General features: G+C 50.7%; 1 protein-coding gene across 1 annotated transcript in view; it reads right to left on the bottom strand.

The window, feature by feature from the left end:
• mcu (mitochondrial calcium uniporter) overlaps positions 1–12,655 on the bottom strand; it is a 49,270-nt gene that overhangs the window by 7,360 nt on the left and 29,255 nt on the right. Inside the window, exon 3 of the mRNA XM_062463053.1 lies at positions 6,395–6,458. Within this exon, the coding sequence (XP_062319037.1) occupies positions 6,395–6,458 (64 nt within the window). The remainder of the gene's footprint in view (positions 1–6,394; positions 6,459–12,655) is intronic.

The following is a 12,655-nucleotide window of genomic DNA, read 5'->3' as shown; positions in this document are numbered from 1 at the left end:
ACAATACATCAAAGACGACCACAAACACTTCAGCAGCTGGAAACCTATATAAGGCAAGAATGGGACCAAATTCCAACACCAAAACTCCAGACACTCATAACCTCGATGCCCAGACGTCTTCAAACTGTTTTGAAAAGAAGAGATGTTACACCATGGTAAACATGCCCCCGTCTCAACTATTTTGAGATCTGTAGCAGGCATTGAAATTAGCTAATTTTGTGCATACAATTGTAGAATTTCTCAGTTTAAACGTTTGTTATTTTATCTATGTTCTATTGTGAATAAAATATTGGCTCATGTGATTTGAAAGTCTTTTACATTTACATTTAGCAGATGCTCTTATCCAGAGCGACTTACAGTAAGTACAGGGACATTCCCCCGAGGCAAGTAGGGTGAAGTGCCTTGCCCAAGAACACAACGTCATTTGCACGGCCGGGAATCAAACCGGCAACCTTCTGATTACTAGCCCAATTCCCTAACTGCTCAGCCACCTGACTTCCCCTTTTAATTTCCATTTTATTCAAATTTTTATTCAAAAACGTCCCAACTTTTCCGGAATTCGGGTTGCACATTTTCAGAGCAATACCTTTTTAAATCATCAGCCATCTCCACACGGTCAGTATTGAATTGGGTTCATTTGAAAGTAAATGCTTTTATACAAGTCTCAAAATGTGTGCTTACAGGACATATTTACATTTGACATCCATTTAGCCAGTAGGAAAAGGGCTGAGGCCTGAAAACCAGATGAGGGTCCACCAGCACCAGAGGCTGAAGAGAGGGCTACTGAGAGGGTCCACCAGCACCAGAGACTGAAGAGAGGGCTACTGAGAGGGTCCACCAGCACCAGAGACTGAAGAGAGGGCTACTGTGAGGGTCCACCAGCACCAGAGACTGAAGAGAGGGCTACTGTGAGGGTCCACCAGCACCAGAGACTGAAGAGAGGGCTACTGTGAGGGTCCACCAGCACCAGAGGCTGAAGAGAGGGCTACTGAGAGGGTCCACCAGCACCAGAGGCTGAAGAGAGGGCTACTGTGAGGGTCCACCAGCACCAGAGACTGAAGAGAGGGCTACTGAGAGGGTCCACCAGCACCAGAGACTGAAGAGAGGGCTACTGAGAGGGTCCACCAGCACCAGAGACTGAAGAGAGGGCTACTGTGAGGGTCCACCAGCACCAGAGACTGAAGAGAGGGCTACTGTGAGGGTCCACCAGCACCAGAGACTGAAGAGAGGGCTACTGTGAGGGTCCACCAGCACCAGAGACTGAAGAGAGGGCTACTGAGAGGGTCCACCAGCACCAGAGACTGAAGAGAGGGCTACTGTGAGGGTCCACCAGCACCAGAGACTGAAGAGAGGGCTACTGAGAGGGTCCACCAGCACCAGAGACTGAAGAGAGGGCTACTGTGAGGGTCCACCAGCACCAGAGACTGAAGAGAGGGCTACTGAGAGGGTCCACCAGCACCAGAGACTGAAGAGAGGGCTACTGTGAGGGTCCACCAGCACCAGAGACTGAAGAGAGGGCTACTGAGAGGGTCCACCAGCACCAGAGACTGAAGAGAGGGCTACTGTGAGGGTCCACCAGCACCAGAGACTGAAGAGAGGGCTACTGAGAGGGTCCACCAGCACCAGAGACTGAAGAGAGGGCTACTGTGAGGGTCCACCAGCACCAGAGACTGAAGAGAGGGCTACTGTGAGGGTCCACCAGCACCAGAGGCTGAAGAGAGGGCTACTGTGAGGGTCCACCAGCACCAGAGACTGAAGAGAGGGCTACTGTGAGGGTCCACCAGCACCAGAGGCTGAAGAGAGGGCTACTGTGAGGGTCCACCAGCACCAGAGGCTGAAGAGAGGGCTACTGTGAGGGTCCACCAGCACCAGAGACTGAAGAGAGGGCTACTGAGAGGGTCCACCAGCACCAGAGACTGAAGAGAGGGCTACTGTGAGGGTCCACCAGCACCAGAGACTGAAGAGAGGGCTACTGTGAGGGTCCACCAGCACCAGAGACTGAAGAGAGGGCTACTGTGAGGGTCCACCAGCACCAGAGACTGAAGAGAGGGCTACTGTGAGGGTCCACCAGCACCAGAGGCTGAAGAGAGGGCTACTGTGAGGGTCCACCAGCACCAGAGGCTGAAGAGAGGGCTACTGAGAGGGTCCACCAGCACCAGAGACTGAAGAGAGGGCTACTGAGAGGGTCCACCAGCACCAGAGACTGAAGAGAGGGCTACTGTGAGGGTCCACCTGCACCAGAGACTGAAGAGAGGGCTACTGTGAGGGTCCACCAGCACCAGAGACTGAAGAGAGGGCTACTGAGAGGGTCCACCAGCACCAGAGACTGAAGAGAGGGCTACTGTGAGGGTCCACCAGCACCAGAGACTGAAGAGAGGGCTACTGTGAGGGTCCACCAGCACCAGAGACTGAAGAGAGGGCTACTGAGAGGGTCCACCAGCACCAGAGACTGAAGAGAGGGCTACTGTGAGGGTCCACCAGCACCAGAGACTGAAGAGAGGGCTACTGTGAGGGTCCACCAGCACCAGAGACTGAAGAGAGGGCTACTGAGAGGGTCCACCAGCACCAGAGACTGAAGAGAGGGCTACTGAGAGGGTCCACCAGCACCAGAGGCTGAAGAGAGGGCTACTGAGAGGGTCCACCAGCACCAGAGACTGAAGAGAGGGCTACTGAGAGGGTCCACCAGCACCAGAGACTGAAGAGAGGGCTACTGTGAGGGTCCACCAGCACCAGAGGCTGAAGAGAGGGCTACTGAGAGGGTCCACCAGCACCAGAGACTGAAGAGAGGGCTACTGTACTGGACTTTCACTTACAAGGAATAAAGAACACGTCATCAAATAAACTGGGAAAGTGATGGGTCAAAAATGATGGTAGCATATTGTATCTCTGACTGCTTGCCATCTCGTTCCGTGTTCTGAGCTGAGAGCATGTCCACGTTGTCATAAATACGATATGAGGGATGTAAATGATTGCGCGCCCACACACACACACTAACAGGAGATCCTTAAAGGAAAACACTCAGTGGAACAACTTGTCAACAAGTCAACCCAGTACCCCCGTCCTGATCCAAACAACCGAGAGAAGCGATCCTTCCAAACTTCTGTAGCTCCACCTGTCTGCATTAGGAGCAAGTCCCAGCAGGTGTCATCCTGAGGGTTTACTGGTGGTGTGTTTGGAGCGCAGTACCATATAGTACCAGTAGGCAGCATAGCAGGAGCGCCTTCAGAGTTCTCTTCAAATTAAATCAAATCAAAATGTATTTGTATAGCCCTTGTTACAAGCAATGTCACAGAGGGCTTCACATATGCCCATAGAACTGCCTTTCAAACCACTCTTCAACACTGATGATGAGATGACTTGCTATGCTGTAGCCGACACAAACCCTTCCTTCTTGCACGTGCACACACACGATTGTCACCATGGAGATCCCCAGAGTTTGGAGAGAGGTGAGGGCCCTTTCTCCCTCTCTCTCTCACTCACTCACTCACTCACACTCACACTGCACCAGCATGCACAGCCAAAATAATAATGTCTTGAAACCATGAAAACAACAAGCATTTGTCAACATTTTGCATTTTTGTAATGTACTACAATTCTGGTTTCCTCCTCTCTCCCTGCTGGTGCAGAACCAGCCTAATAAAACTGGGACCTGGTCATCTTCACAGGAGTTCATTCTCCAAGGAGGATCTATACAGGCACGGATATGAGCTTATCCCAGAGACAGAAGGTGAGTCAGCAAGTTATTCCTGCTAAAACAACACTAGTCACACACAGCAACACACTGGCCGACAACTTAGATGACACCAAAAGTTAGCATCACAGTTAACATCACTAGCCTGGGTGCCAGCCGAACTTAGCCCCGCCCACAAAACATTTTGGTCGGGAAGTTGGGTCTGGGGTCGCTTGGTTGGGGAAAAACTATGTCCGAACAAGAGCTGTTTGGACCAATCAAATTGTCAGGGCGGGCTTTATACGATGATGGACAGATGATCAACAGTAACGTAATCAACCACATCACCAAAGAGCACTTGGGTTGAATTTGTTTTCAACAAACAACATATTACGTTGCTCTGATTGGTTGTAGGTCTATCCAATTGAGCAAAGAGGCCTATTTTTTCCGGGTTCGGTTGAAACACGCCCCATACTCACAGCCCAACGGAGCAGTATCAGACTCATATTCTGACTAGAATTATGAGTTTGACAACGTCTGGCTATAGCATCACAGCTAGCATCACAGCTAGCATCACAGCTAGCAGCATACAGTTGCTGACAACACAGATGACACCAGATGTTAGCCCTGAAGCTAGCAGCAAAGTGTTGTACAAAGCTAACAGCATGAGCTGGCACCCAACTAGTGAAACAGCCCTGCTAGTGTCACAGCCCTGCTAGTGTCACAGCTCAGCTAGTGAAACAGCCCAGCTAGTGAAACAGCCCTGCTAGTGTCACAGCCCTGCTAGTGAAACAGCCCGGCTAGTGAAACAGCCCTGCTATTGTCACAGCCCTGGTGGTGAAACAGCCCTGCTAGTGTCACAGCCCTGCTAGTGAAACAGCCCTGCTAGTGAAACAGCCCTGCTAGTGTCACAGCCCTGCCAGTGAAACAGACCTGCTAGTGTCACAGCCCTGCCAGTGAAACAGACCTGCTAGTGTCACAGCCCTGCTAGTGAAACAGCCCTGCTAGTGTCACAGCCCTGCTAGTGTCACAGCCCTGCTAGTGAAACAGCCCTACTAGTGTCACAGCCCTGCTAGTGAAACAGCCCTGCTAGTGTCACAGCCCTGCTAGTGTCACAGCCCTGCTAGTGTCACAGCCCTGCTAGTGAAACAGCCCTGCTAGTGTCACAGCCCTGCTAGTGAAACAGCCCTGCTAGTGAAACAGCCCTGCTAGTGTCACAGCCCTGCTAGTGAAACAGCCCTGCTAGTGTCACAGCCCTGCTAGTGTCACAGCCCTGCTAGTGAAACAGCCCTGCTAGTGTCACAGCCCTGCTAGTGAAACAGCCCTGCTAGTGTCACAGCCCTGCTAGTGTCACAGCCCTGCTAGTGTCACAGCCCTGCTAATGTCACAGCCCTGCTAGTGAAACAGCCCTGCTAGTGTCACAGCCCTGCTAGTGTCACAGCCCTGCTAGTGAAACAGCCCTGCTAGTGTCACAGCCCTGCTAGTGTCACAGCCCTGCTAGTGTCACAGCCCTGCTAGTGTCACAGCCCTGCTAGTGAAACAGCCCTGCTAGTGTCACAGCCCTGCTAGTGAAACAGCCCTGCTAGTGTCACAGCCCTGCTAGTGTCACAGCCCTGCTAGTGTCACAGCCCTGCTAGTGAAACAGCCCTGCTAGTGTCACAGCCCTGCTAGTGTCACAGCCCTGCTAGTGTCACAGCCCTGCTAGTGAAACAGCCCTGCTAGTGTCACAGCCCTGCTAGTGTCACAGCCCTGCTAGTGTCACAGCCCTGCTAGTGAAACAGCCCTGCTAGTGTCACAGCCCTGCTAGTGTCACAGCCCTGCTAGTGTCACAGCCCTGCTAGTGTCACAGCCCTGCTAGTGTCACAGCCCTGCTAGTGTCACAGCCCTGCTAGTGTCACAGCCCTGCTAGTGAAACAGCCCTGCTAGTGAAACAGCCCTGCTAGTGAAACAGCCCTGCTAGTGTCACAGCCCTGCTAGTGTCACAGCCCTGCTAGTGTCACAGCCCTGCTAGTGTCACAGCCCTGCTAGTGAAACAGCCCTGCTAGTGTCACAGCCCTGCTAGTGAAACAGCCCTGCTAGTGTCACAGCCCTGCTAGTGAAACAGCCCTGCTAGTGTCACAGCCCTGCTAGTGTCACAGCCCTGCTAGTGTCACAGCCCTGCTAGTGAAACAGCCCTGCTAGTGTAACAGCCCTGCTAGTGAAACAGCCCTGCTAGTGTCACAGCCCTGCTAGTGTCACAGCCCTGCTAGTGAAACAGCCCTGCTAGTGTCCCCCCCCCCCAACCCGTCCTTCCCACCCTCTTTTAACCCTCGTGCTGCCTTCGGGTCACATGACCCAAAGGTTCATAACGAACCATCGTTGTGTTTACCCAATTTTACCCAATACAAAAACAAATAAAAATAATTTTCTTTTAACCTTCGCAATGTGGGGGGTCTGAGACAGCCCAACGGTTAAAAGAAAATGCTTCACTTTGTTTTTGTATGCGGTAAAGTTGTCGCAATACGACGGTGGGTCACACGGCTGATGGGTCAGAACGACCCGAAGATAACACAAGGGTTAAGAGACCACAGTGTCTGCCACCCACTGTATGTCTCACGGCCTGCCTGTCTCTTTCTCTATATCCCTCCCTTCCTCTGTCTCTCAATCTCTCTCCCCTTTTTTTCAATCTCCCTCCCTCTTTCTTCCTCTTCATCTGTCCCTCCCTCCCTGTCTCCCTCCACTCACCTTCAGATGGAGCAGAGGAGCTCAGTAGTCTCTGTCCTTGCCAGTAGGGGGTGCCCCGCAACACCTGACCAGAGAGGGAGAGAGGGGGGAGGGGAGAGAGGGGGGAGGGGATAGAGAGATAGAGGGGGGAAGACAACATCAGTCAGTGATACACACAAACACTACACAACGATCAAGTAGTATAATTGATCTCCTCTCTCCTCACACTCCTTCTCCCTGCTCCTCCTGCTCATCTTCTCCTCTCTCTCCTCCCTCTCTCCTCCCTCTCTCCTCCCCTCCCTAGCTCATCCCTCTCCCCCTCTCTCTCTCTAACAGAGTATGTGGGTTTCAGGGAGTGTCCATCTGGACTCCACATGTTTAGAATGAGGGCAGAACACGTCATGCTTCTTCTGAGAGACAGAGAGAGAGGCAGAGAGAGGGGGAGAAAGAGGGAGGGACAGAGAGAGGCAGAGAGAGGAGAGAGAGAGGGAGACAGAGAGAGGGTGTGAGAAAGGGAGGGAGAGAGACAGGGAGAGAGAAGGAGAGAGAGAGGGAGACCGAGAGACAGAGAGAGAGGAGAGACACAGGGAAAGGAAGAGAGAAATATAGAGACAGGGAGAGAGAGATAATTCAATTGAGTACGGAGGAGAGGGAGAGATAAAGAGGTAGGAGTGTGAGGATGAAGGGAAATCAATGTCAGCAGGAGAGAAGGATTCCTGAAGATTCAAGGAAACACACACACAAACATACACACTGACACACACACTCAGACACACACACACACACGTTTATCATGGTGACAGCGAGACTGGTCTAGAGTGGTGAAGCTACCTAGCATGCACTGCAGCAGTCTCCTGAGAGAACCAGCACTGAACCAGCTTGTCTGTGTGTGTGTGTGTGTGTGTGTGTGTGTGTGTGTGTGTGTGTCTTGGTGTGTGTGAATTGGGCTGGTGTGTAAATGTGTAGGGGGGTGGTGTGTGTATGTTTGTATGTGTCGGGTGGTTGTGTGTGTGTGTACGTGTAGGGGGGTTGTGTGTGTGTGTATGTATGTGTAGGGGGGTAGTGTGTTTGCATGTGTAGGGGGGTTGTGTGTGTGTGTGTGTGTGTATGCATGTGTGTGTGTGTGTGCGCGCGTGCTGACAACATTTGGCCCTCACCCCGAACTCTTCTCTAAATAGTCTCCTCCCCCTCATAAAGACTCCTCCCCCTCCTCTCTTTAAATAGACTAATACTGTAGTTAACAGCCTGCACACATCATCACAGTGAAAATAACACTCACATACACACACAGCTGAAGCTCTCCACGTCATGCTGAACTGCACACACACACACACACACACACACACACACACACACACACACACACACACACACACACACACACACACACACACACACACACACACACACACACACACACACACACACACACACACACACACACACACACACACACACACACACACACACACACACACACACACACCACCAGATCTGTAGAGCAGTTCCTCTTCAGCTGTTGTGCTCACTCTCACATTACTGCTTACACACACACACACACATTCACTCCCTCTCTCTCCTTTTTTCTCTCACTCTCCCTCCCTCCCTTTCTCCCACCCTGTCTCTCTCCCCTCCCTCCTCGTCTCTCTCTCTCTGCAGCAGCTGTGTTGTGCACAGTAACTGGATCCCCTGAAGACAGCAGGTGTGTGTGTGTTAAGGTTTTGTACTTTAGAGGATGGCAGGTGTGTGTGTGTCATTGTAAACCGCCTGGCTCCATTCTGTCCCGGGGCTGATAGACATAAAGTCACTGAGGCGATCATGTAACAGGAGCCAGACCCCCACACTCCTGGCCCCAGCCAGCCCAGGTCACACACTCCCTCCTTGGCCAGCCTCAATACTCCAGTCCCAGGCTTGGAGATGAAGGCCTCAAAAACAGAGGAAACTGCCTTTTCCAACTAGTGGCTGAGCCGTGGGCCCGGTGACGCAGGCTGGGAGAGGGGAATACTCTGGCCTGCCAGTTAGCGGTAGGCCCCACGGTACAGCTCTGCCTCAGGGCTCTCTCTGTTACCAGGGGAGGTATTTTGTGACCAGTTAAGATTAGACAGTGTTTACTGTAGAAGATGAGAGTGATTAGTGTTGAAGATGAGAGACTGATTAGTGTTGAGGATGAGAGTGATCAGTGTTGAGGATGAGAGTGATTAGTGTTGAGGATGATCGGTGTTGAGGATGAGAGAGTGATTAGTGTTGAGGATGTTTCTGCTCAGGGTAAGGTGGAGAGCTGTCCCTCTCTCTCTCTGTCTCTCTCTCTCCCCACTTTCCCCTTCTCTCCCCTCTCCTGTTCTTCCCCTCTCCTGTTCTCCCCTCCCTTCTCCCCTCTCCTGTTCTTCCCCTCTCCTGTTCTCCCCTCCCTTCTCCCCTCTCCTGTTCTCCCCTCCCCTCTGTCCTCTCCTGTCCTCTACCCCTCTCTCTCCCCCCGCCCTCCCCTCTCCCCCCTCCAGACCTGCTCTCTCTACGTCTCTAGATCTGTCCAGGGTGTCGGACCCAGACAGGGAGGGACCAGCAGGCCAAGAGAGGGTTAGCACCTGCAATGTAACACTGTGTGTGTTGGTTCACACAAGGTGTGAAGATAGACAGCATGGTATTTGACACACACACACACACACAGACTTTCCCCAGGGAAGCCAATGTTTTTCCCAAACGACGATATACCGACCAGCCTAAAAACTGGTCAGCCTTGTGCATGTGTGCATTTGTGTGTGTGTGCTTAAGTGGGACACAGGCAGTACCAGAGCCAAGCCCCTCGATCCCCTGACACACAGTCTGAAATATTAAACAGAAGACCGTACAGCAACCTTGGAATCAATGTCAGAGAGGGAGAGAGACAGAGAGAGAAAGACAGAGAGAAAGAGAGGGAAGGAGAGGGAGAGAGAGAGGAAGAGATGGGTGGAGAAAGAGAGGCAGAAGGAGAGCGAGAGAAAGGGGAGGGATAGAGAAGATGGTTAGCGAGAGAGAGAGAATAAAATGGAAAATACAGAAAGCAAACTGGTTCGAGTAGAAGAGGTAAATAATGATAAACGAGTAAGAAAACACTGCTCTGTCTATGCGTGTCTCTGGATGTATATGTGTGTGTGTGTGCGTGCATATGTTTGTGTGTGTGTGTGTGCGCGTGCATGTTTGTGTGTGTGTGTGTGTGTATGCATATGTTTGTGTGTGTGTGTGTATGTGTGCGTGCATATGTTTGTGTGTGTGCGCGTGCATATGTTTGTGTGTGTGTGTGTGTGTGCGTGCATATGTTTGTGTGTGTGCGTGCATATGTTTGTGTGTGTGTGTGTGTATGTGCATATGTTTGTGTGTGTGTGTGTGTGTGTATCTGTGCGTGCATATGTTTGTGTGTGTGTGTGTGTGCGTGCATATGTTTGTGTGTGTGTGTGTGCATATGTTTACATTTACATTTAGTCATTTAGCAGACGCTCTTATCCAGAGCGACTTACAGTAAGTACAGGGACATTCCCCCAAGGCAAGTAGGGTGAAGTGCCTTACCCAAGGACACAACGTCATCTGGCAGAGCCGGGGATCGAACCAGCAACCTTCTGATTACAAGCCCGCTTCCCTAACCGCTCTGCCACCTGACTCCCAGGTGGCAGAGCTGTTGTTTGTGTTTGTGTGTGTGGGTGTGTATGTTTCTGTCTGTCTGTTTGTGCGTGCGTGCAAGTGAAGTGTGTGTTTTGCTTACTGAAATGCAAAGTGGATGTAGGGCATGAAGGAACCTGCTTGGATACACACTGTACATGAACACACACACACACACAAGGACAAACACACACACACAAGCACAAACACACATATGCACAAGCATGCACACACACACAGTGGGGGAAGTGTTTGTGTGTGTTTGTGTGTGTGTGTGTGTGCGCACAGTCTGTATTCTGTAGATGGATTCCTCCTGTGCAAGAAAACTTGCTCAGGCTAGCCGTGTGTGTGTGTGTGTGTGTGTTTGTGTGAGAGAGAGAGAGAGAGAGAGAGAGAGAGAGAGAGAGAGAGAGAGAGAGAGAGAGAGACAGCAGAGTAGATGACAGTGTGGGAGAGAGGGAGGAGGGGGGGGGAGTGCTGATGACTGCAGTAAAGGAATCCCTGGTCTAGAGAGGAGGGCTACCCCTCTCCCTCCCTCTTCTTCTCTCCCTCCCTCCCTCTCCTCCACGCTAGTCCCCATCCTCCCATCTCTCCTCTGCACTGCGCTCAAACTTCCCCCACTGTGTGTGTGTGCATGCTTGTGCATATGTGTGTTTGTGCTTGTGTGTGTGTGTTTGTCCGTGTGTGTGTGTGCGTGTGTGCTTGTGTGTGTGTGTGTTCATGTACAGTGTGTATCCAAGCAGGTTCCTTCATGCCCTACATCCACTTTGCATTTCAGTAAGCAAAACACACACTTCACTTGCACGCACGCACACGCACAAACAGACAGACAGACAGAAACATACCCACCCACACATCACTTGCATGCAAAGACACACACATGCAGAAACACACACACACACACTGATATCCTTTAGGTTAATTAATCTTGGTTTTACTTGAACCCTTTTTGTGAGGAGTGGTGTTGTAACAGTGATCACACACAGGTTATTCCAACCCTTACAGCTTATCTGTATTAGTGTGTGCACTAGGGATGCAACAATGCAGTTAGACCCCGGTTCAACACATACCACGGTTTTCGGTTCGGTTTTGATCGCTTGGCACAGTGTTTTTGTTAGTCTGTTCACAAGCGACAGGAAAATCACGAGGTTATGGAGAATGTTTTATTTTATTGCAACACTCTTTATTTTACTTTAAAGCAAAACTAATAATATTTAGAGCATAGTGACTGGATGTAGACTCGCAGTGAGGAGTTTCCTCATCTCAGCGTGTAGATTCCAGTGTTGCCAACTTAGAAACTTTGTCGCTGGATTTAGTCACTTTTGACCTTTCCTAGCGACAAAAAATCTCATGTAGCGACAAGCGACAAATCTGGTGACTTTCTACTAGTTTGGAAATCTCCGTTTTCGTTGTTGAGCTGCATCAAAATGATAATGGTAATTGAACTGTGGTGTTGTCATAGAAAGTCACATCCCCACCACTTTTCAGAGCCTGTAGCGACTTCTGGTGACATTTTTGGGGCAACACTGGTAGATTCACAGCCACACACAAACCAATACGGAGAGAAATAAAAACGCATGGAAATTCTTTAAACGCAAAACCGAAAAAAACTCAATTCACAAGCGTGTATTGAACCGTGGATGTCGTACCGAACGGTTGTGTGTTTGAATGTGTGTGTGTGTAGACAACCAGGGAGAGTGAGGTTGTGCTCTGTCTTTCCAGGAGACTGCTCCCTGCCATCCATCAGAGACAACCACACTCCATAACACACACACTCCATAACACACACACACTCCATAACACACACACACTCCATAACACACACACACTCCATAACACACACACACACACTCCATAACACACACACACTCCATAACACACACACACTCCATAACACACGCACACACTCCATAACACACACACACTCCATAACACACGCACACACTCCATAACACACACACACTCCATAACACACACACACTCCATAACACACACACACTCCATAACACACGCACACACTCCATAACACACACACACTCCATAACACACACACACTCCATAACACACACACACTCCATAACACACGCACACACTCCATAACACACACACACTCCATAACACACGCACACACTCCATAACACACACACTCCATAACACACACACACTCCATAACACACACACACTCCATAACACACACACACACTCCATAACACACGCACACACTCCATAACACACGCACACACTCCATAACACACACATAAGCGCACACACGCATCATGTTGGCGGGACACACACACCCTCTCACAAGCAAACACACACACCCTCCTAGTGTGTCACCACTGGTGCCCCCCTGCAGTCATCACATCGTGATTTACTACCTGGAGAGCAGAGATCAATGAAGCCCCCAATCACCATGGAAATCCAGAGGTTGGAGAGAGGTGAAGGTCCTCACACAAACATACACACACTGCATTTTTACTGTACGTGTGTGTGTACTGCATGTGTGTGAGTGTGTACTGTATGCGTGTTGCATGTGTGTAATGCTCACATCTATCATGTGCCTGTGTGTGGGGGGAGTATGCAAGTATGTGTGTGTGTGTTGCGTGTGTGACCAGACATTAGGCAGCAGTGCACCGCTGTGCTGACATCGTG

This window comes from Osmerus eperlanus, chromosome 6 (genome assembly GCF_963692335.1).
Source record: "Osmerus eperlanus chromosome 6, fOsmEpe2.1, whole genome shotgun sequence".
Classification (NCBI taxonomy): domain Eukaryota; kingdom Metazoa; phylum Chordata; class Actinopteri; order Osmeriformes; family Osmeridae; genus Osmerus; species Osmerus eperlanus.
This window is presented reverse-complemented; position numbering and strand designations above follow the sequence as displayed.